General features: G+C 42.8%; 1 protein-coding gene across 2 annotated transcripts in view; it reads right to left on the reverse strand.

Annotated features, from left to right (window-relative positions):
- Positions 1-15,979, reverse strand: part of ZFAT (zinc finger and AT-hook domain containing) — a 221,879-nt gene that overhangs the window by 99,282 nt on the left and 106,618 nt on the right. For both annotated transcript variants that reach the window (XM_056522803.1, XM_056522801.1), the window contains exon 9: positions 5,799-5,886. In XM_056522803.1, the coding sequence (XP_056378778.1) occupies positions 5,799-5,886 (88 nt within the window). The remainder of the gene's footprint in view (positions 1-5,798; positions 5,887-15,979) is intronic.

Consider the following 15,979-nt stretch of genomic DNA (forward strand, 5'->3'; position numbering starts at 1 on the left):
TCACAAACTACAGCAGAGATCAGTCACAATGCAGGGATCCCAGAGCCCCATCTGCATGTCCTGCAGTGAGATTACAGCCTATTGTGAGGGATATTCTAATATCCTGTCTCCTTTGGCGTCTTCTATCTGAGGAACGCGAGGCTGCTCCCGGCCAATGTCAGCTCTCATTCCCATCAATTCTCACCCGCAGTTTTCAATCAATATTTACATTTTCTTTTTCCGTTACGTTCTTTTTGTACAATGTTCAGAAACATTGTAAAACTACAAGCATTAAGAATAGGCATCCATAAAGATGGAGGTATAGCAGTATAGTATATTGTGGAAACATCCCATATCCATCCATCCATCCCATATCCCTCCATCCCATATCCATGCATCCCATATCTTTCCATCCATCCATCCCATATTTATCCATCCATCCATCCCATATTTATCCATCCATCCATCCCATATCTATCCATCCCATATCTATCCATCCCATATTTATCCATCCCATATTTATCCATCCATCCCATATCTCTCTATCTATCTTGCCCCCTATCACTCTATCTAGCATAAAAAGGAATAATTGGTCAGCATAGTGTGTACCATCCCACCACGATAAGGTGACCTCATTGGGGACGGACACTCCACCCATTGCACCAGGTGAGGGATGTGATAGACCTTACATGCCCAGATATTGAGGCTCAGTGCAGCCTGGGAGAGGCACAATCATAGTGTAGGGTCCGTCCCAAATGAGGTCTTATCGTGGTGGGATGGTACACACTATTTGGCCAAATGGTAAGCTAAGAACCTCTATTTTTTCACCACAGCAGTATTGCTAAGTTAAACAGGTCATATTTCAAATATAGCTTTGTGCTGCGGTAATTATTTTGCTTGTATTGATCTCTCTCTCATATATATCTATCTATCTATGAATGCCTTTCTATTAAGGTCTATCGATTTCTATCTAGCTATTGATATCTATATTTCTATCTCTATCCATCGAACTATGTATACAAGTGACCCCTCGACCTATGATGGCCCCGACATACGATAATTTCAACATGCGATGGCCTCTCAGAGGCCATCGCATGTTGAAGGCAACATCAACATACAATGTTTTTGTATGTCGGGGCCATCGCATAAACGGCCAACCGGACAGCGCAGACTGCTTCAGCTGCCGCCGGATAGCCGTTTACGGTGCCCTATGCCCTTTGCTGACGATCACTTACCTGTCCTCGGGGATCCAGCGCGTCCTCTTCGGGATCCCCTGCATCGTCCGCGCTCTCCATTATCGTCATCATGTTGCTTCGTGCGCCGTCCCGTCATCCAATAGGAGCGGCGTGCGTAGCGATGTGATGGCGGCGACGGAGAGCGAGGATGCCGGGGAACAAGAGGCCTTATCGGAGCGTCAGGGACACCTCGGGGACGGGGCGACAGCGATGGAGGGCGACATCCAGGGCAGCGGTGACGAGCGGTGCTGTCCGGAGCGGCGGGGACAGGTGAGTACAACTTCCTCTAACAGTGGTCTACAACCTGCAGACCTCCAGATGTTGCAAAACTACAACACCCAGCATGCCCGGACAGCCAACGGCTGTCCGGGCATGCTGGGTGTTGTAGTTTTGCAACATCTGGAGGTCCGCAGGTTATAGACCACTGTCCTATACTTTCCATTGCACGGATCCCTCAACATACGATGGTTTCAACAAACGCTGGTCCATTTGGAACGGATTACCATCGTATGTTGAGGGACCACTGTATTTGAAAATAATCATGATATCTTGCAGTTTCCATTCTGCCCACTAGGCCTAAAACTACTACTCCTTCTCACAGACAGGAGTACAGTGAAAGGTGACACCAGTGTATAGTTACCAGAGGTACACTAGATAGCTGTTGCTCACAGCTCAGACTCCTCATGTCTCTAGAATGACCTCTGCAAAGGCCACTTTTCCATTTATGTCAATGGGACAGCTCCTGTCTATGGTCGCCTATTAAGATGGGACTAGCTGTAAAGCGCATTTCTAAATGCTGTTAAAAACATCTCAGAGAATTACACATGATGAAGGACGTACATGTATGTCCTGAGTCCTCTCCCTTCATGCCCAGTGGGTCCTGGTTGCTAGCGGCAGCCAGGACCCATGGCTAATGGTGGACATCACCTATCAGGCCGATGACCCACATTAACCGTAAAAAAAATTCTAACGTTGAGTGCGGAATCTAAAATAGGAACAATCCATTGCCGGTTAGCTCAGGGAGCTGACAGAGACCATCATGGCAGAAGAACTAAACAGGGCCGCCGCACGCAATGTGAAATGGTCATCATCACTATTCAGCTGGCTGCTGTCTCCCTTTCTCCTGCTGGTTCGTGTCCTTATCCCATGAAAACACTGGATAGGCGATAAATGCATGATCACTGGGACCCCCAATCATTAGGACGGAGGTCCTGAGTAATGTTACTCACGAATATTCGCAATTCGAATATTCGTCGCGAATATCGCATATTTGCGAATATTACGAATTTCGTGATTAAAATTCGCTATTACGAATATTCGTCTTTTTTTCAAACTGTTTTAAAAACTGAGCACATTGTAGGGATCTCCATCGACTGATAAATGCAATGCTTGTATCAGTAAAGACCCAGGGATGAGACTGTGAGGCGAAAGGTTTATGCATGCGAATATTTGTGGAAATTCTGCCCTACTGATGCCTGTGAGCCAATGAGAGCTCTGCAAGCACAGTTGTCAGAGCTTAGCAACATCCCTAGCAATGTCCCTCGCATGATGTTATAGCGCGCATGCGCAGAAGAGGGAAATTTCGCTATTAATTTCGCATTCGCAATAGCGAAATTTTGCAATTCAAAAAAACGTCACGAATATAAAGAATATTCGAATTTCACGAATATGGGACGAATATTCGTCCTCATGTTCGCGAAATATCGCGAATTCGAATATGGCCTATGCCGCTCATCACTAGTCCTGAGCATCTATTCCATGTGTACTGCTTCTCCCTTTAAAGACTACGAGACCGACATAGATAGCCAACTAAAACACTGCACCAAATCCTCAGCTCTACAGACACTGTATGGAGCCAAAATACATAGAGCTGGGGGGGGGGGTTGGGTCTCTATCCTTACAGGAATATAGCCGGGTTGTGAGGTTAACCTGGGATACATTGGAAAATTCTAAGAAAGTTACAGCTGGAAAGATTTGAACACAACCCTTTCCTAAATCCAGGACATATAGTGGATTATGATAACTCTAATGATCCTATTATAAATTTAGTGATAAGTCACCACAGGGGTGGAATGGGTTACTTGAAAAAATTTGGAAATTTGAAGGTAAACTGACAAAGAAAAAAAAAAAAAAATCGAAAAACAGGTTTAAGAAATTTCAGATGCTTTAAAAGGAAAATGGTTAGATGAAAAATTGATATCTCAAAAATTATTATTATTAATATGTTTACATTTTCCTTCATATTAGGTATGGGTAGGTAGGGATTTGGGGGTGGGGGGGATTTTAATGGGGTTAAAGGAGAAAAAAGAAAAGTCAAATAGCATATTGTAATTTTGTGTATTATGGAATTAAATTGTAGGTTTAATAAAGGCAATAAAAAATATTAATAAAAATACATTTCCTGGTAGACCTATTATTGAATTATCCCATGTGGTATAGTGTCTTGTCTGCTCCTGATAGGTTGCAGATCTTACCTTAATACTTGACTTGTTTATTAGGACTCAATGTATATACCATATTTTTCGCCGTATAAGACGCACTTTTTCTTCACCAAAACTGGGGGGAAAAAGTCGGTGCGTCTTATACGGCGAATACACCCCTATCGCGGCGGTACCTGCGGCCATCAACGGCCGGGACCAGCGGCTAATACAGGACATCACCGATCGTAGTGATGCCCTGTATTAACTCTTCAGACGCGGCGATCAAAGCTGACCGCCGCGTCTGAAGGGAAAGTGACACTAACCCGGCTGTTCAGTCGGGCTGTTCGGGACCGCCACGATTTCACCGCGGCGGTCCCGAACAGCCCGACTGAATAGCCGGGTTAGTGCTTACAGGACACCGGGAGGGACCTTACCTGCCTCCTTGGTGTCTGCTCCGTGCCGGGATCCCCTGTATGGCCGGCGCTCTCCTTCCTCGTCATCACGTCGTCGCGTACGTGCGTCGGCGTGCGTAACAACGTGATGGCGGCGACGGAGAGCGAGGATACCCGGCCGGCAGCAGAGACGTTCCGGAGCGACGGGGACACGGCGACAGCGATGGAGCGACATCCAGGGCAGCGGTGACGGGTCCGGAGTGGCGGGGACACGTGAGTATTACCTCCTATGCAGTGGTCTTCAATCTGCGGACCTCCAGATGTTGCAAAACTACAACTCCCAGCATGCCCGGACAGCCAACGACTGTCCGGGCATCCTGGGAGTTGTAGTTTTGCAACATCTGGAGGTCCGCAGGTTGAAGACCACTATTGGGTTCAAAATCTTTATTTTTTTAGATTATGCACCGATAAATTGGGTGCGTTTTATAGGGCGAAAAATACGGTATATCTCTATCACATACACACAGCGATATATATATATATATATATATATATATATATATATATATATATATAGACATATTTGTGAGTACATCTTTTTATTTCTTTTTTATATTCAAAATTCCAATGCAATGTACTAATATAGTGCATACATCCATTTATACTATTCCTGTCTGATATCACGTATCTTAAAAGGGTTATCCAAGAATAGAAAAACATAGCTAATTTCTTTCAAAAACAGCGCCATGTCTGGCCCGGATTGGGTGTGGTATTACAATGGAACTGAGCTCCAGAACCACACTCAACCTAGAGACAGACAGGGAGCGTTTTTTTTTTAAAATAAATTAGCTCAGTTTATTCTGATTCATTTATTCTTGGATAACCCCTTTAAAACAAGATACAGAACAATGGAGAGGAGGGGGATATAGCTGCAGTATATTTCTGGCATCATGTGTGTCTATGGGACTGCATGGGAGGTGTCGAAGATATCTGATTGGCTCAGATTACACAGAATAATGCCAGGAAGAGCCCGCCCCTGCTTTGCAGTAACAGAAATAAAAAAAAATTTGAAATAATAAAATTTAAAAAAGTTAAGTTTTTGGCTACATTACATCTAATATGCCCAGATAACTGTTTTAGGCAGTGTTTTCCAACCAGTGCACCTCCAGCTGTTGTAAAACTACAACTCCCAGCATGCACTGACAGCCAACGGCTGTCCGGGCATGCTTGGAGTTATAGTTTTGCAACAGCTGGAGGCCCACAGTTAAGGAAACACTGGTCTTAAAGGGGTACTCCGCTGGAAAACATTTTTTTTTTTTTTTTTTTTAAATCAACTGGTGCCAGAAATCTTAATCCTTCCAGTACTTATTAGCAGCTTTATATTACAGAGAAAGTTCTTTTGTTTTGGGATTTCTTTTATTATCTGTTCACAGTGCTCTCTGCTGACACCTCTGTCTGTATCAGGAACTGTCCAGAGCAGGATAGGTTTGCTATGGGGATTTGCTCCTGTTCTGTACAGTTTCTGATAAAGACAGAGGTGTCAGAAGAGCACTGTGGGCAGAAAGAAATCCAAAAAGAAAAGAACTTTCTCTGTAGTATATAGCAGCTAATAAGTACTGGATGGATAAATATTTTTTTTAATAGACGTAATTTACAAATCTGTTTAACTTTCTGGCACCAGTTGATTAAAAAAAAACAACATTTTTTCACCGGAGTACCCCTTTAAGCATTGCAATTTATTTTATATTTTTTTATAGGAACTTGCTACTTACCGGGATGATTTGCCTTTATGTGAGATTTAATAAGACGATCGTCGGAAAAGGACTTTTCGCAGGCAGGGCAGGAATACGTCTTTTTGTCCTGCGAGGTAAAATTAAAACAGCCCCATCAATAAACGTACACAATAATTGTGACTTATGGGCCTGTAACGGCAGGGTATCGATCACCCAATAACGTGATTGATGATGTGTGCTATTTTAGTGCTAGGACTACGTTTTCTGCTGACAAAAAAATAGAAAGAAAACTAACAAAAAGAAAGAAAAAAAAACAAACGAACACAGTCTTTGTTTCTTAATGACATAAAAGATCAATTTAAAAGAAATTGCCGGCACTTGGCGATTATGAAGCGTCGTATAAATATATGGTGCAGAGAAGTATACACGAAAAGAAGAAGTTATATACACTGCTCAAAAACTAAAGTGAACACTAAGACAACGCATCCTAGATCTGAATGAATAAACTAATCGTATTAAATACTTTCCTCTTTACATAGTTGAATGCGCTGACAACAAAATCACACAAAAATTATCAATGGAAATCAAATATATCAACCCATGGAGATCTGGATATGAAGTCACACTCAAAATCACAGTGGCAAACCACACTACAGGCTGATCCAACTTTATGTAATGTCCTTAATACAAGTCCCAATGAGGCTCAGTAGTGTGTGTGGCCTCCACGTGCCCGTATGACCTCCATACAATGCCTGGGCATGATCCTGATGAGGTGGAGGATGGTCTCCTGAGGGATGTCCTCCCAGACCTGGACTAAAGCATCCGCCAACTCCTGGACAGTCTGTGCAGGATGGAGCGAGACGTCCCAGATGTGCTCAATCGGATTCAGGTCTGGGGGACGGGCGGCCAGTCCATAACATCAGTGCCTTCCTCTTGCAGGAACTGCTGACACACTCCAGCCACATGAGGTCTAGCATTGTCTTATATTAGGAGGAACCCAGGGCCAACCGCACCAGCATATGGTCTCACAAGGGGTCTGAGGATCTCATCTCGGTACCTAATGGCAGTCAGGCTACCTCTGGCAAGCACATGGAGGGCTGTGCGGCCCCCCCAAAGAAATGCCACCCCACACCATTACTGACCCACCACCAAACCGGTCATGCTGGAGGATGTTGCAGGCAGCAGAACGTTCTCCACGGCGTCTCCAGACTCTGTCACATGTGCTCAGTGTGAACCTGCTTTCATCTATGAAGAGCACAGGGCCCCAGTGGTGAATTTGCCAATCTTGGTGTTCTCTGGCAAATGCTCCTGCTCCTCCTTGCACAAAGGCGGAGGTAGCGGTCCTGCTGCTGGGTTGTTGCCCTCCTACGTCTCCTAATGTACTGGCCTGTCTCCTGGTAGCGCCTCCATGCTCTGGACACTACGCTGACAGACACAGCAATCCTTCTTGCCACAGCTCGCATTGATGTGCCATTCTGGATGAGCTACACTAGCTGAGCCACTTGTGTGGGTTGTAGACTCCATCTCATGCTACCACTAGAGTGAAAGCACCGCCAGCATTCAAAAGTGACCAAAACATCAGCCAGGAAGCATAGGAACTGAGAAGTGGTCTGTGGTCAACACCTGCAGAACCACTCTTTTATTGGGGGTGTCTTGCTAATTGCCTATAATTTCCACCTGTTGTCTGTTCCATGTGAAATTGATTGTCAATCAGTGTTCTTCCTGAGTGGACAGTGGGATCTCACAGAAGTGTCAGTGACTTGGAGTTACATTGTGTTGGTTACGTGTTCCCTTTATTTTTTTGAGCAGTGTGTATATTCCGCATTCACTTGCTACACAATGTCTCCCAACTTTCCACTTCATATACATAACAAAAGGAGGACTCCGACCCTATGTAAATAATAAAAATGCTGCAGAAGCATATAGCATTGCTTACCTGTCTGTCACAGTCCTGAAACCACCAAAAATCCATTTGTATTGTGTGTCTGAGGGTCTTTTGCTATGCCAGGGTCTGAGTGGGCTTCTTGGTTGAGCAATTGCACAGTACAATTCCCAGAATGCATTGCTTTCCCTCAGCGCTCATCACAGTTCTCCTACCCTGCCTACTCCCCTCTCTCATTACTCCTGCAAGTTTTCCGCCTAGCGCTGCTGCAGAACTTCTTTCCATACAGCAAGTCTGCAAAAGCTGCTGCATTCATTCCCTGTCTGCTCCTCTGCCTGTGTATTATTCAGCACAAGGCAGCATGCTGTAACCACACCTCGTTGTTCCCTATATGTCCCAATAAAGATGAATGTGTATATGGCAGTGAGATGGTGATATAGCTGTAGGGGATTGGTCAGAGGCGATGACATCACTCAGGAGACGGGGTTAGAGTTCAGAGACAAGATGCAGCCGTGCCTTTTGAGACAGCAAATGATGGCGTGTTGTTTCGGTAGAGAGTGAGGAGCTGGAAGCTGCTGAGACAACAGCACACTAACAATGAGAGGACTACACAACTTCCTGTCAGGAGATAGAGAGATTTTGAGGCAACACCACTCTGACAATAAGAATACTACACAGCTTCCTGTCAGGAGAGAGGTTTAGTGTCAGGGAGCTGCTGAGGCAACACCACACTAAGAGGACTACACAACTTCCTGTTGAAAGAGAAAAGGGAGGAACCGCGGAGCTCAGCTATCTCTGGTGGCTCCCATAGACAGTGAATAGAGCAGCAGTATGCATGTGTGACAAGACTCAGCACCTCATTCTTAAGATTGTGGATAGAGTATAAGTTATAATGGTGGATAAAACCTCTCCAAGATGTTCGTATACATTAGAAAAAAGCCGATCAAGTTGGGCAACCATAACGATCGCTCTTGATGGTAAATTTAGTCAATTTAGAGGATTTGCGGATAACATTTAAAAAAAAAATAAAACACCTGCACAGAAGTAAAATCTACAATTTACATCCTGTACGCAAATAAAAAGTAATAAAAACGGTGTCTCACACTGCGCCAAAATAAAGAAGGGACCGGATAAAACGGACTGAAAAAAGACAAAGGGATTTATTTACGTGTCCAGTATAAAGGCGTTTTTGGGGACATCCATCTCCTTTCATTATCTCAAAAATGCGTTTACACCGGACATGTCCATTTATTTACACATGTTACTTATCAGACCGTTCATTGGGTACCTTTTTTTTTTTGTTTTTGGCGCAATGTGGGACAGTTTTTTCGATTTGTGTTTGGATCAACATCTATTGGCACAGAAGTTTGTATGTAACTCACTGCTTTAACTGTTCGGACCCTGTTCTCCCCATATTAGGACTGATTTGCTATTATAGAAGTCCCGGCTTTTCCATAACACCATCAGGTGAGGATCCTCCTGCTCGGAGCATTTGATCTTTTAACACTATTACCCTATGTGTCTCTCCACTTCTCTTTGTTCTATACCTTGGATTTACACACCATGAAATCCATCTCTTTTCTCTCCCTTGTGAATGTAGTAAATCTGTTTTCTGATGCTTCATTTACATTTCTTAAATAAAAAGTAAGGGGGTGCGACTTCAATCTTCTGCCAAGTGCCAGAACAGCCATAATAAAAAAAATATATATATATAATAATAAATATATATTTTTTCTAATAATAATTATAATAATAAAAAATAAATACATATATATTTTTTTTTTTATATATATTTTTTTATTTTAATTATTATTATTAAAAAATATATTACCGTATTTTTCGCCGTATAAGACGCACTTTTTCTTCCCCAAAACTGGGGGGGAAAAAGTCGGTGCGTCTTATACGGCGAATACACCCCTATCGCGGCGGTCCCTGCGGCCATCAACGGCCGGGACCCGCGGCTGATACAGGACATCACCGATCGCGGTGATGCCCTGTATTAACCCTTCAGACGCTGCGATCAAAGCTGACCGCCGCGTCTGAAGGGAAAGTGACACTAACCCGGCTGTTCAGTCGAGCTGTTCGGGACCGCCGCGATTTCACCGCGGCGGTGCCGAAAAGCCCAACTGAATAGCCGGGTTAGTGCTTACAGGACACCGGGAGGGACCTTACCTGCCTCCTCGGTGTCTTCTCCGTTCAGGGATCCCCTGTATGGCCGGCGCTCTCCTTCCTCGTCATTACGTCGTCGCGTACGTGCGTCGGCGTGCGTAACGACGTGATGGCGGCGACGGAGAGCGAAGATACCCGGCCGGCAGCAGAGACGTTCCGGAGCGACGGGGACATGGCGAAAGCGATGGAGCGACATCCAGGGCAGCGGTGACGGGTCCGGAGCGGCGGGGACACGTGAGTATTACCTCCTATGCAGTGGTCTTCAATCTGCGGACCTCCAGATGTTGCAAAACTACAACTCCCAGCATGCCCGGACAGCCAACGGCTGTCCGGGCATGCTGGGAGTTGTAGTTTTGCAACATCTGGAGGTCCGCAGGTTAAAGACCACTATTGGGTTCAAAATCTTTATTTTTTTTAGATTTTACCCCTATAAATTATACGCCGGTGCGTCCTATAGGACGAAAAATACGGTATATATAATGCAGAAAAGCAGCACATCCACAGAAAAGCAGCAGTAACATTAGGTTCAAGCAGCCATAGGAGACTCGGTTAAGGACTCCAACTTCAAGATAAAAGATATAACCGCAGCACATGAAGATGGAATAAAACCACTTGTTTTGCACTGAGACACCTCGTGTGCCGCGGTTATATCTTATCTCTCTCTCTATATATATATAAAATATCTTTTTTAATAATAATAATAATATTAATGCCATAGAGTTGTATTTAAGGGGGCCTGTCAGTTGCCGCTTCGTGCCGTAGTCAATACGCCCCCTTCCCATGGGCTGCCGGGGGCCCCGTACAGGAGATCGCGGGGGTCCTCAGCAGTCAGACCCCCGCGATCTGAAACTTATATACTATCCTTAGGATAGGATATAAGTTTTTCAGGACTGGACTACTCCTATAAACGTGTGTGGAAATGTGGATCTGTCCCATCACATGGGAACTAAATTGGTGAATCCTCTACCTCCCATATTGAGAAAGCTTGTGACCTGCATGATCCGCTTCAAAGAACATCAATCAATAGAGAGCGGTTCCTTCCAGGTGAAGCACTTTACATCAAAGCCTTCCAGACAGAAGCACGTTCCTCCACTGCCCCCTTCATAATCTTTATAGGGGGGCAGTGGATGGCAGCATGTGGTGGAGCTTTCCATGTGCCTGCCGGCCCGAACAAATCCGCGAGCCGCGCACCCGGTATGGATTCAGCTGGGACCGGCACAGCAGGGTGCACAAGTCCTCAGTTTGTACATTTCCTTCTCGCCGACCATATTAAACGCTTCTTACTGGGTATAATTCACCACAAAATCCAATCAGCCCGAAACAAAGTGTTCAGGTTTTTCTTCTTTTTTTTATTTACACAGCAAAATCGATTTTAATTCCTAACCCGCTGCGGACTGCATACCGGAGAACGTGTAAAGGAGATGAAGAACACCGACTTTTCCCCGGAGTGTTAGTGTAGAACAGTGTTTCCCAACCAGTGTGCCTCCAGCTGTTGCAAAACTACAACTCACAGCATGCCCAGAGAGCCTTTAGCACAGTGTTTCCCAACCAGTGTGCCTCCAGCTGTTGCAAAACTACAACTCTCAGCATGCCCAGAGATCCTTTAGTGCAGTGTTTCCCAACCAGGATGCCTCCAGCTGTTGCAAAACTACAACTCCCAACATGCCCAGAGATCCTTTAATGCAATGTTTCCCCACCAGGGTGCCTCCAGCTGTTGCAAAACTACAACTCCCAACATGCCCAGAGATCCTTTAATGCAATGTTTCCCCACCAGGGTGCCTCCAGCTGTTGCAAAACTACAACTCCCATCATTCCCAGAGATCCTTTAGTACAGTGTTTCCCAACCAGGGTGCCTCCAGCTGTTGCAAAACTACAACTCTCAGCATGCCCAGGGATCCTTTAGTACAGTGTTTCCCCACCAGGGTGCCTCCAGCGGTTGCAAAACTACAACTCCCAGCATGACCAGAGATCCTTTTGTACAGTGTTTCCATACCAGGGTGCCTCCAGCTGTTGCAAAACTACAACTCCCAGCATGCCCAGTGATCCTTTAGTGCAGTGTTTCCCAACTAGGGTGCATCCAGCTGTTGCAAAACTACAACTTCCAGCATGCCCAGAGATCCTTTAGTGCAGTGTTTCCCAACCAGGGTGCCTCCAGCTTTTGCCAAACTATAACTCCCAGCATGACCAGAGATCCTTTAGTACAGTGTCTCCCAACCAGGGTGCCTCCAGCTGTTGCAAAACTACAACTCCCATCATGCCCAGAGATCCTTTAGTACAGTGTTTTCCAACCAGGGTGCCTCCAGCTGTTGCAAAACTACAACTCCCAGCATTTCCAGAGATCCTTTAGTGCAGTGTTTCCCAACCAGGGTGCCTCCAGCTGTTGCAAAACTACAACTCCCATCATGCCCAGAGATCCTTTAGTACAGTGTCTCCCAACCAGGGTGCCTCCAGCTGTTGCAAAACTACAACTCCCATCATGCCCAGAGATCCTTTAGTACAGTGTTTTCCAACCAGGGTGCCTCCAGCTGTTGCAAAACTACAACTCCCAGCATTTCCAGAGATCCTTTAGTGCAGTGTTTCCCAACCAGGGTGCCTCCAGCTGTTGCAAAACTACAACTCCCATCATGCCCAGAGATCCTTTAGTACAGTGTCTCCCAACCAGGGTGCCTCCAGCTGTTGCAAAACTATAACTCCCAGCATGCCCAGAGATCCTTTAGTACAGTGTTTCCCAATCAGGGTGCCTCCAGCTCTTGCAAAACAACAACTCCCAGCATGCCCGGACAGCCAAAGGCTGTCCGGGCATTCTGGGAGTTGTAGTTTTGCAACAGCTGGAGGCACCCTGATTGTGAAACACTAGTGTAGAATAAAGCCACAACTCTTGTAAAAGCATCATTCGTATACACACAGGGCAGAGAAGGATTGCCGCTGACACCGTATGCAGCTACATACGTTATGCCGATACCTTTCTCCCCATAATGTACAGGCAACACTGCGCATTCAAAAGACAAAGCTACTCGTGCGTTTAAGGGCAATAACAATATAATACAAGATGATTGGTCACATTTCACATTAACTCCGACGGTGCAGCGACCATTCTGACAAGACGTTGTAGGAAAAGTGTTCTGCACCCACCCGCCATGCTTCTATACAGATGTCATTCTATTTATGCTGTAAACAGATTTCTTTGGTGGTCTCCATCAAATGCTGCAGAATAATGCACAAGAGGAGAGGGAAGAGGAATAAGACAACTGATGGCATTAATCATTCCGCAAAGTGGTTGTCACTATTCTGCATACTGAACTGTTAGTATAAATTAGCAGAATAACTTTTCCAGCACTAACTTAATACTGCCCTCTGTGTAAAATATAACTACTATAATACTGCTCCCCATATATATTAGAATATAACTACTATAATACTGCTCCTATATACAAGAATATAACTACTATAATACTGCTCCTATATACAAGAATATAACTACTATAATACTGCCTCCTTTGTACAAGAATATACCTACTATAATACTGCACCTATATACAAGAATATGACTACTATAATACTGCTCATATATACAAGAATATAACTACTATAATACTGCTCCTATATACAAGAATATGACTACTATAATACTGCTCATATATACAAGAATATAACTACTATAATACTGCTCCCCATATATATTAGCATATAACTACTATAATACTGCTCCTATATACAAGAATATAACTACTATAATACTGCCTCCTATATACAAGAATATAACTACTATAATACTGTCTCCTATGTACAAGAATATAACTACTATAATACTGCTCATATATACAAGAATATATCAACTATAATACTGCCTCCTATATACAAGAATATAACTACTATAATACTGCTCCTATATACAAGAATATAATTACTATAATACTGCTCCTATATACAAGAATATAACTACTATAATACTGCCCCCTATATACAAGAATATAACTACTATAATACTGCCCCCTATATACAAGAATATAACTACTATAATACTACCCCTATATACAAGAATATAACTACTATAATACTGCTCCTATATACAAGAATATAACTACTATAATACTGCTCCTATATACAAGAATATAACTACTATAACACTGCTTCTATATACACAAGACTATTACTACTATAATACTGCCTATGTACAGAAAGAGGATAGTTGCGGGAGTCCTTGGCAGGGGTTGTCCCAATAGTCAGACTTGAGTAGACGCAGGCAGCTGATTGGTAAATAAAAACTTTTTTTCACAAAAGTGCGGATTGTACAGAGGCAACAAAAAGGCTTTCACAATTGGCTTGGCAGGCTGGACAACACGTTTCAAGAAGGGATTCTCTCTTCGTCAGGTCCGGACCTGATGAAGAGAGGAATCCCCTCTCGAAACGTGTTGCCCAGCCTGCCAAGCCAATTGTGAAAGCCTTTTGTGTTTCCTCTGTACAATCCGCGCTTTGGTAAATAAAAACCTTTTTTCACAAAGCAACTGCCTGCTTCTACTTCTTAAACCTCCCGTTGCAGCGCCGCTCCCGCAAGTGGGACTTTTGGGACAACCCCCACAACTATCCTCTCGCTCCTGACCGCTGCCAGCGGTACCGACGACCAGCGGCTCCAGGACCATGCCGCAACCTATAAAGCGCTGAACAGAGTTGTGCCTGCTGCTAGCACAACACCACAAGGTAAGCGGCATTTCTTACCTTTATCCATCACATCTCTTTGTGTGTTTTTTCTCATGCCCCTGCTAAATTGCCTATATACAAGAATATAACTAGTATAATACTGCCCCCTACAAACAAGAATATAACTACTATAATACTGCTCCTATATACAAGAATATAACTACTATAATACTGCTCCTATATACAGGAATATAACTACTATAATACTGCCTCCTATATACAAGAATATAACTACTATAATACTGCTCCTATGTACAAGAATATAACTACTATAATACTGCCCCTATAAGAATATAACTACTATAATACTGCCCCTATAAGAATATACCTACTATAATACTGCTCCTATATACAAGAATATAACTACTATAATACTGCTCCTATATACAAGAATATAACTACTATAATACTGCTCCTATATACAAGAATATAACTACTATAATACTGCTCCTATATACAAGAATATAACTAGTATAATACTGCCCCCTACAAACAAGAATATAACTACTATAATACTGCTCCTATATACAAGAATATAACTAGTATAATACTGCCCCCTACAAACAAGAATATAACTATTATAATACTGTTCCTATATACAAGAATATAACTAGTATAATACTGCCCCCTACAAACAAGAATATAACTACTATAATACTGCTCCTATATACAAGAATATAACTACTATAATACTGCTCCTATATACAAGAATATAACTAGTATAATACTGCCCCCTACAAACAAGAAAACAACTACTATAATACTGCTCCTATATACAAGAATATAACTAGTATAATACTGCTCCTATATACAAGAATATAACTACTATAATACTGCTCCTATATACAAGAATATAACTACTATAATACTGCTCCTATATACAAGAATATAACTACTATAATACTGCTCCTATATACAAGAATATAACTAGTATAATACTGCCCCCTACAAACAAGAATATAACTAGTATAATACTGCTCCTATATACAAGAATATAACTACTATAATACTGCCTCCTATATACAAGAATATAACTACTATAATACTGCTCCTATATACAAGAATATAACTACTATAATACTGCTCCTATATACAAGAATATAACTACTATAATACTGCTCCTACATACAAGAATATAACTAGTATAATACTGCCTCCTATATACAAGAATATAACTACTATAATACTGCTCCTATATACAAGAATATAACTACTATAATACTGCTCCTATATACAAGAATATAACTACTATAATACTGCTCCTATATACAAGAATATAACTACTATAATACTGCTCCTATATACAAGAATATAACTACTATAATACTGCTCCTACATACAAGAATATAACTAGTATAATACTGCCTCCTATATACAAGAATATAACTACTATAATACTGCTCCTATATACAAGAATATAACTACTATAATACTGCTCCTATATACAAGAATATAACTACTATAATACTGC

This window comes from Hyla sarda, chromosome 5 (assembly GCF_029499605.1).
Source record: "Hyla sarda isolate aHylSar1 chromosome 5, aHylSar1.hap1, whole genome shotgun sequence".
NCBI lineage: Eukaryota > Metazoa > Chordata > Amphibia > Anura > Hylidae > Hyla > Hyla sarda.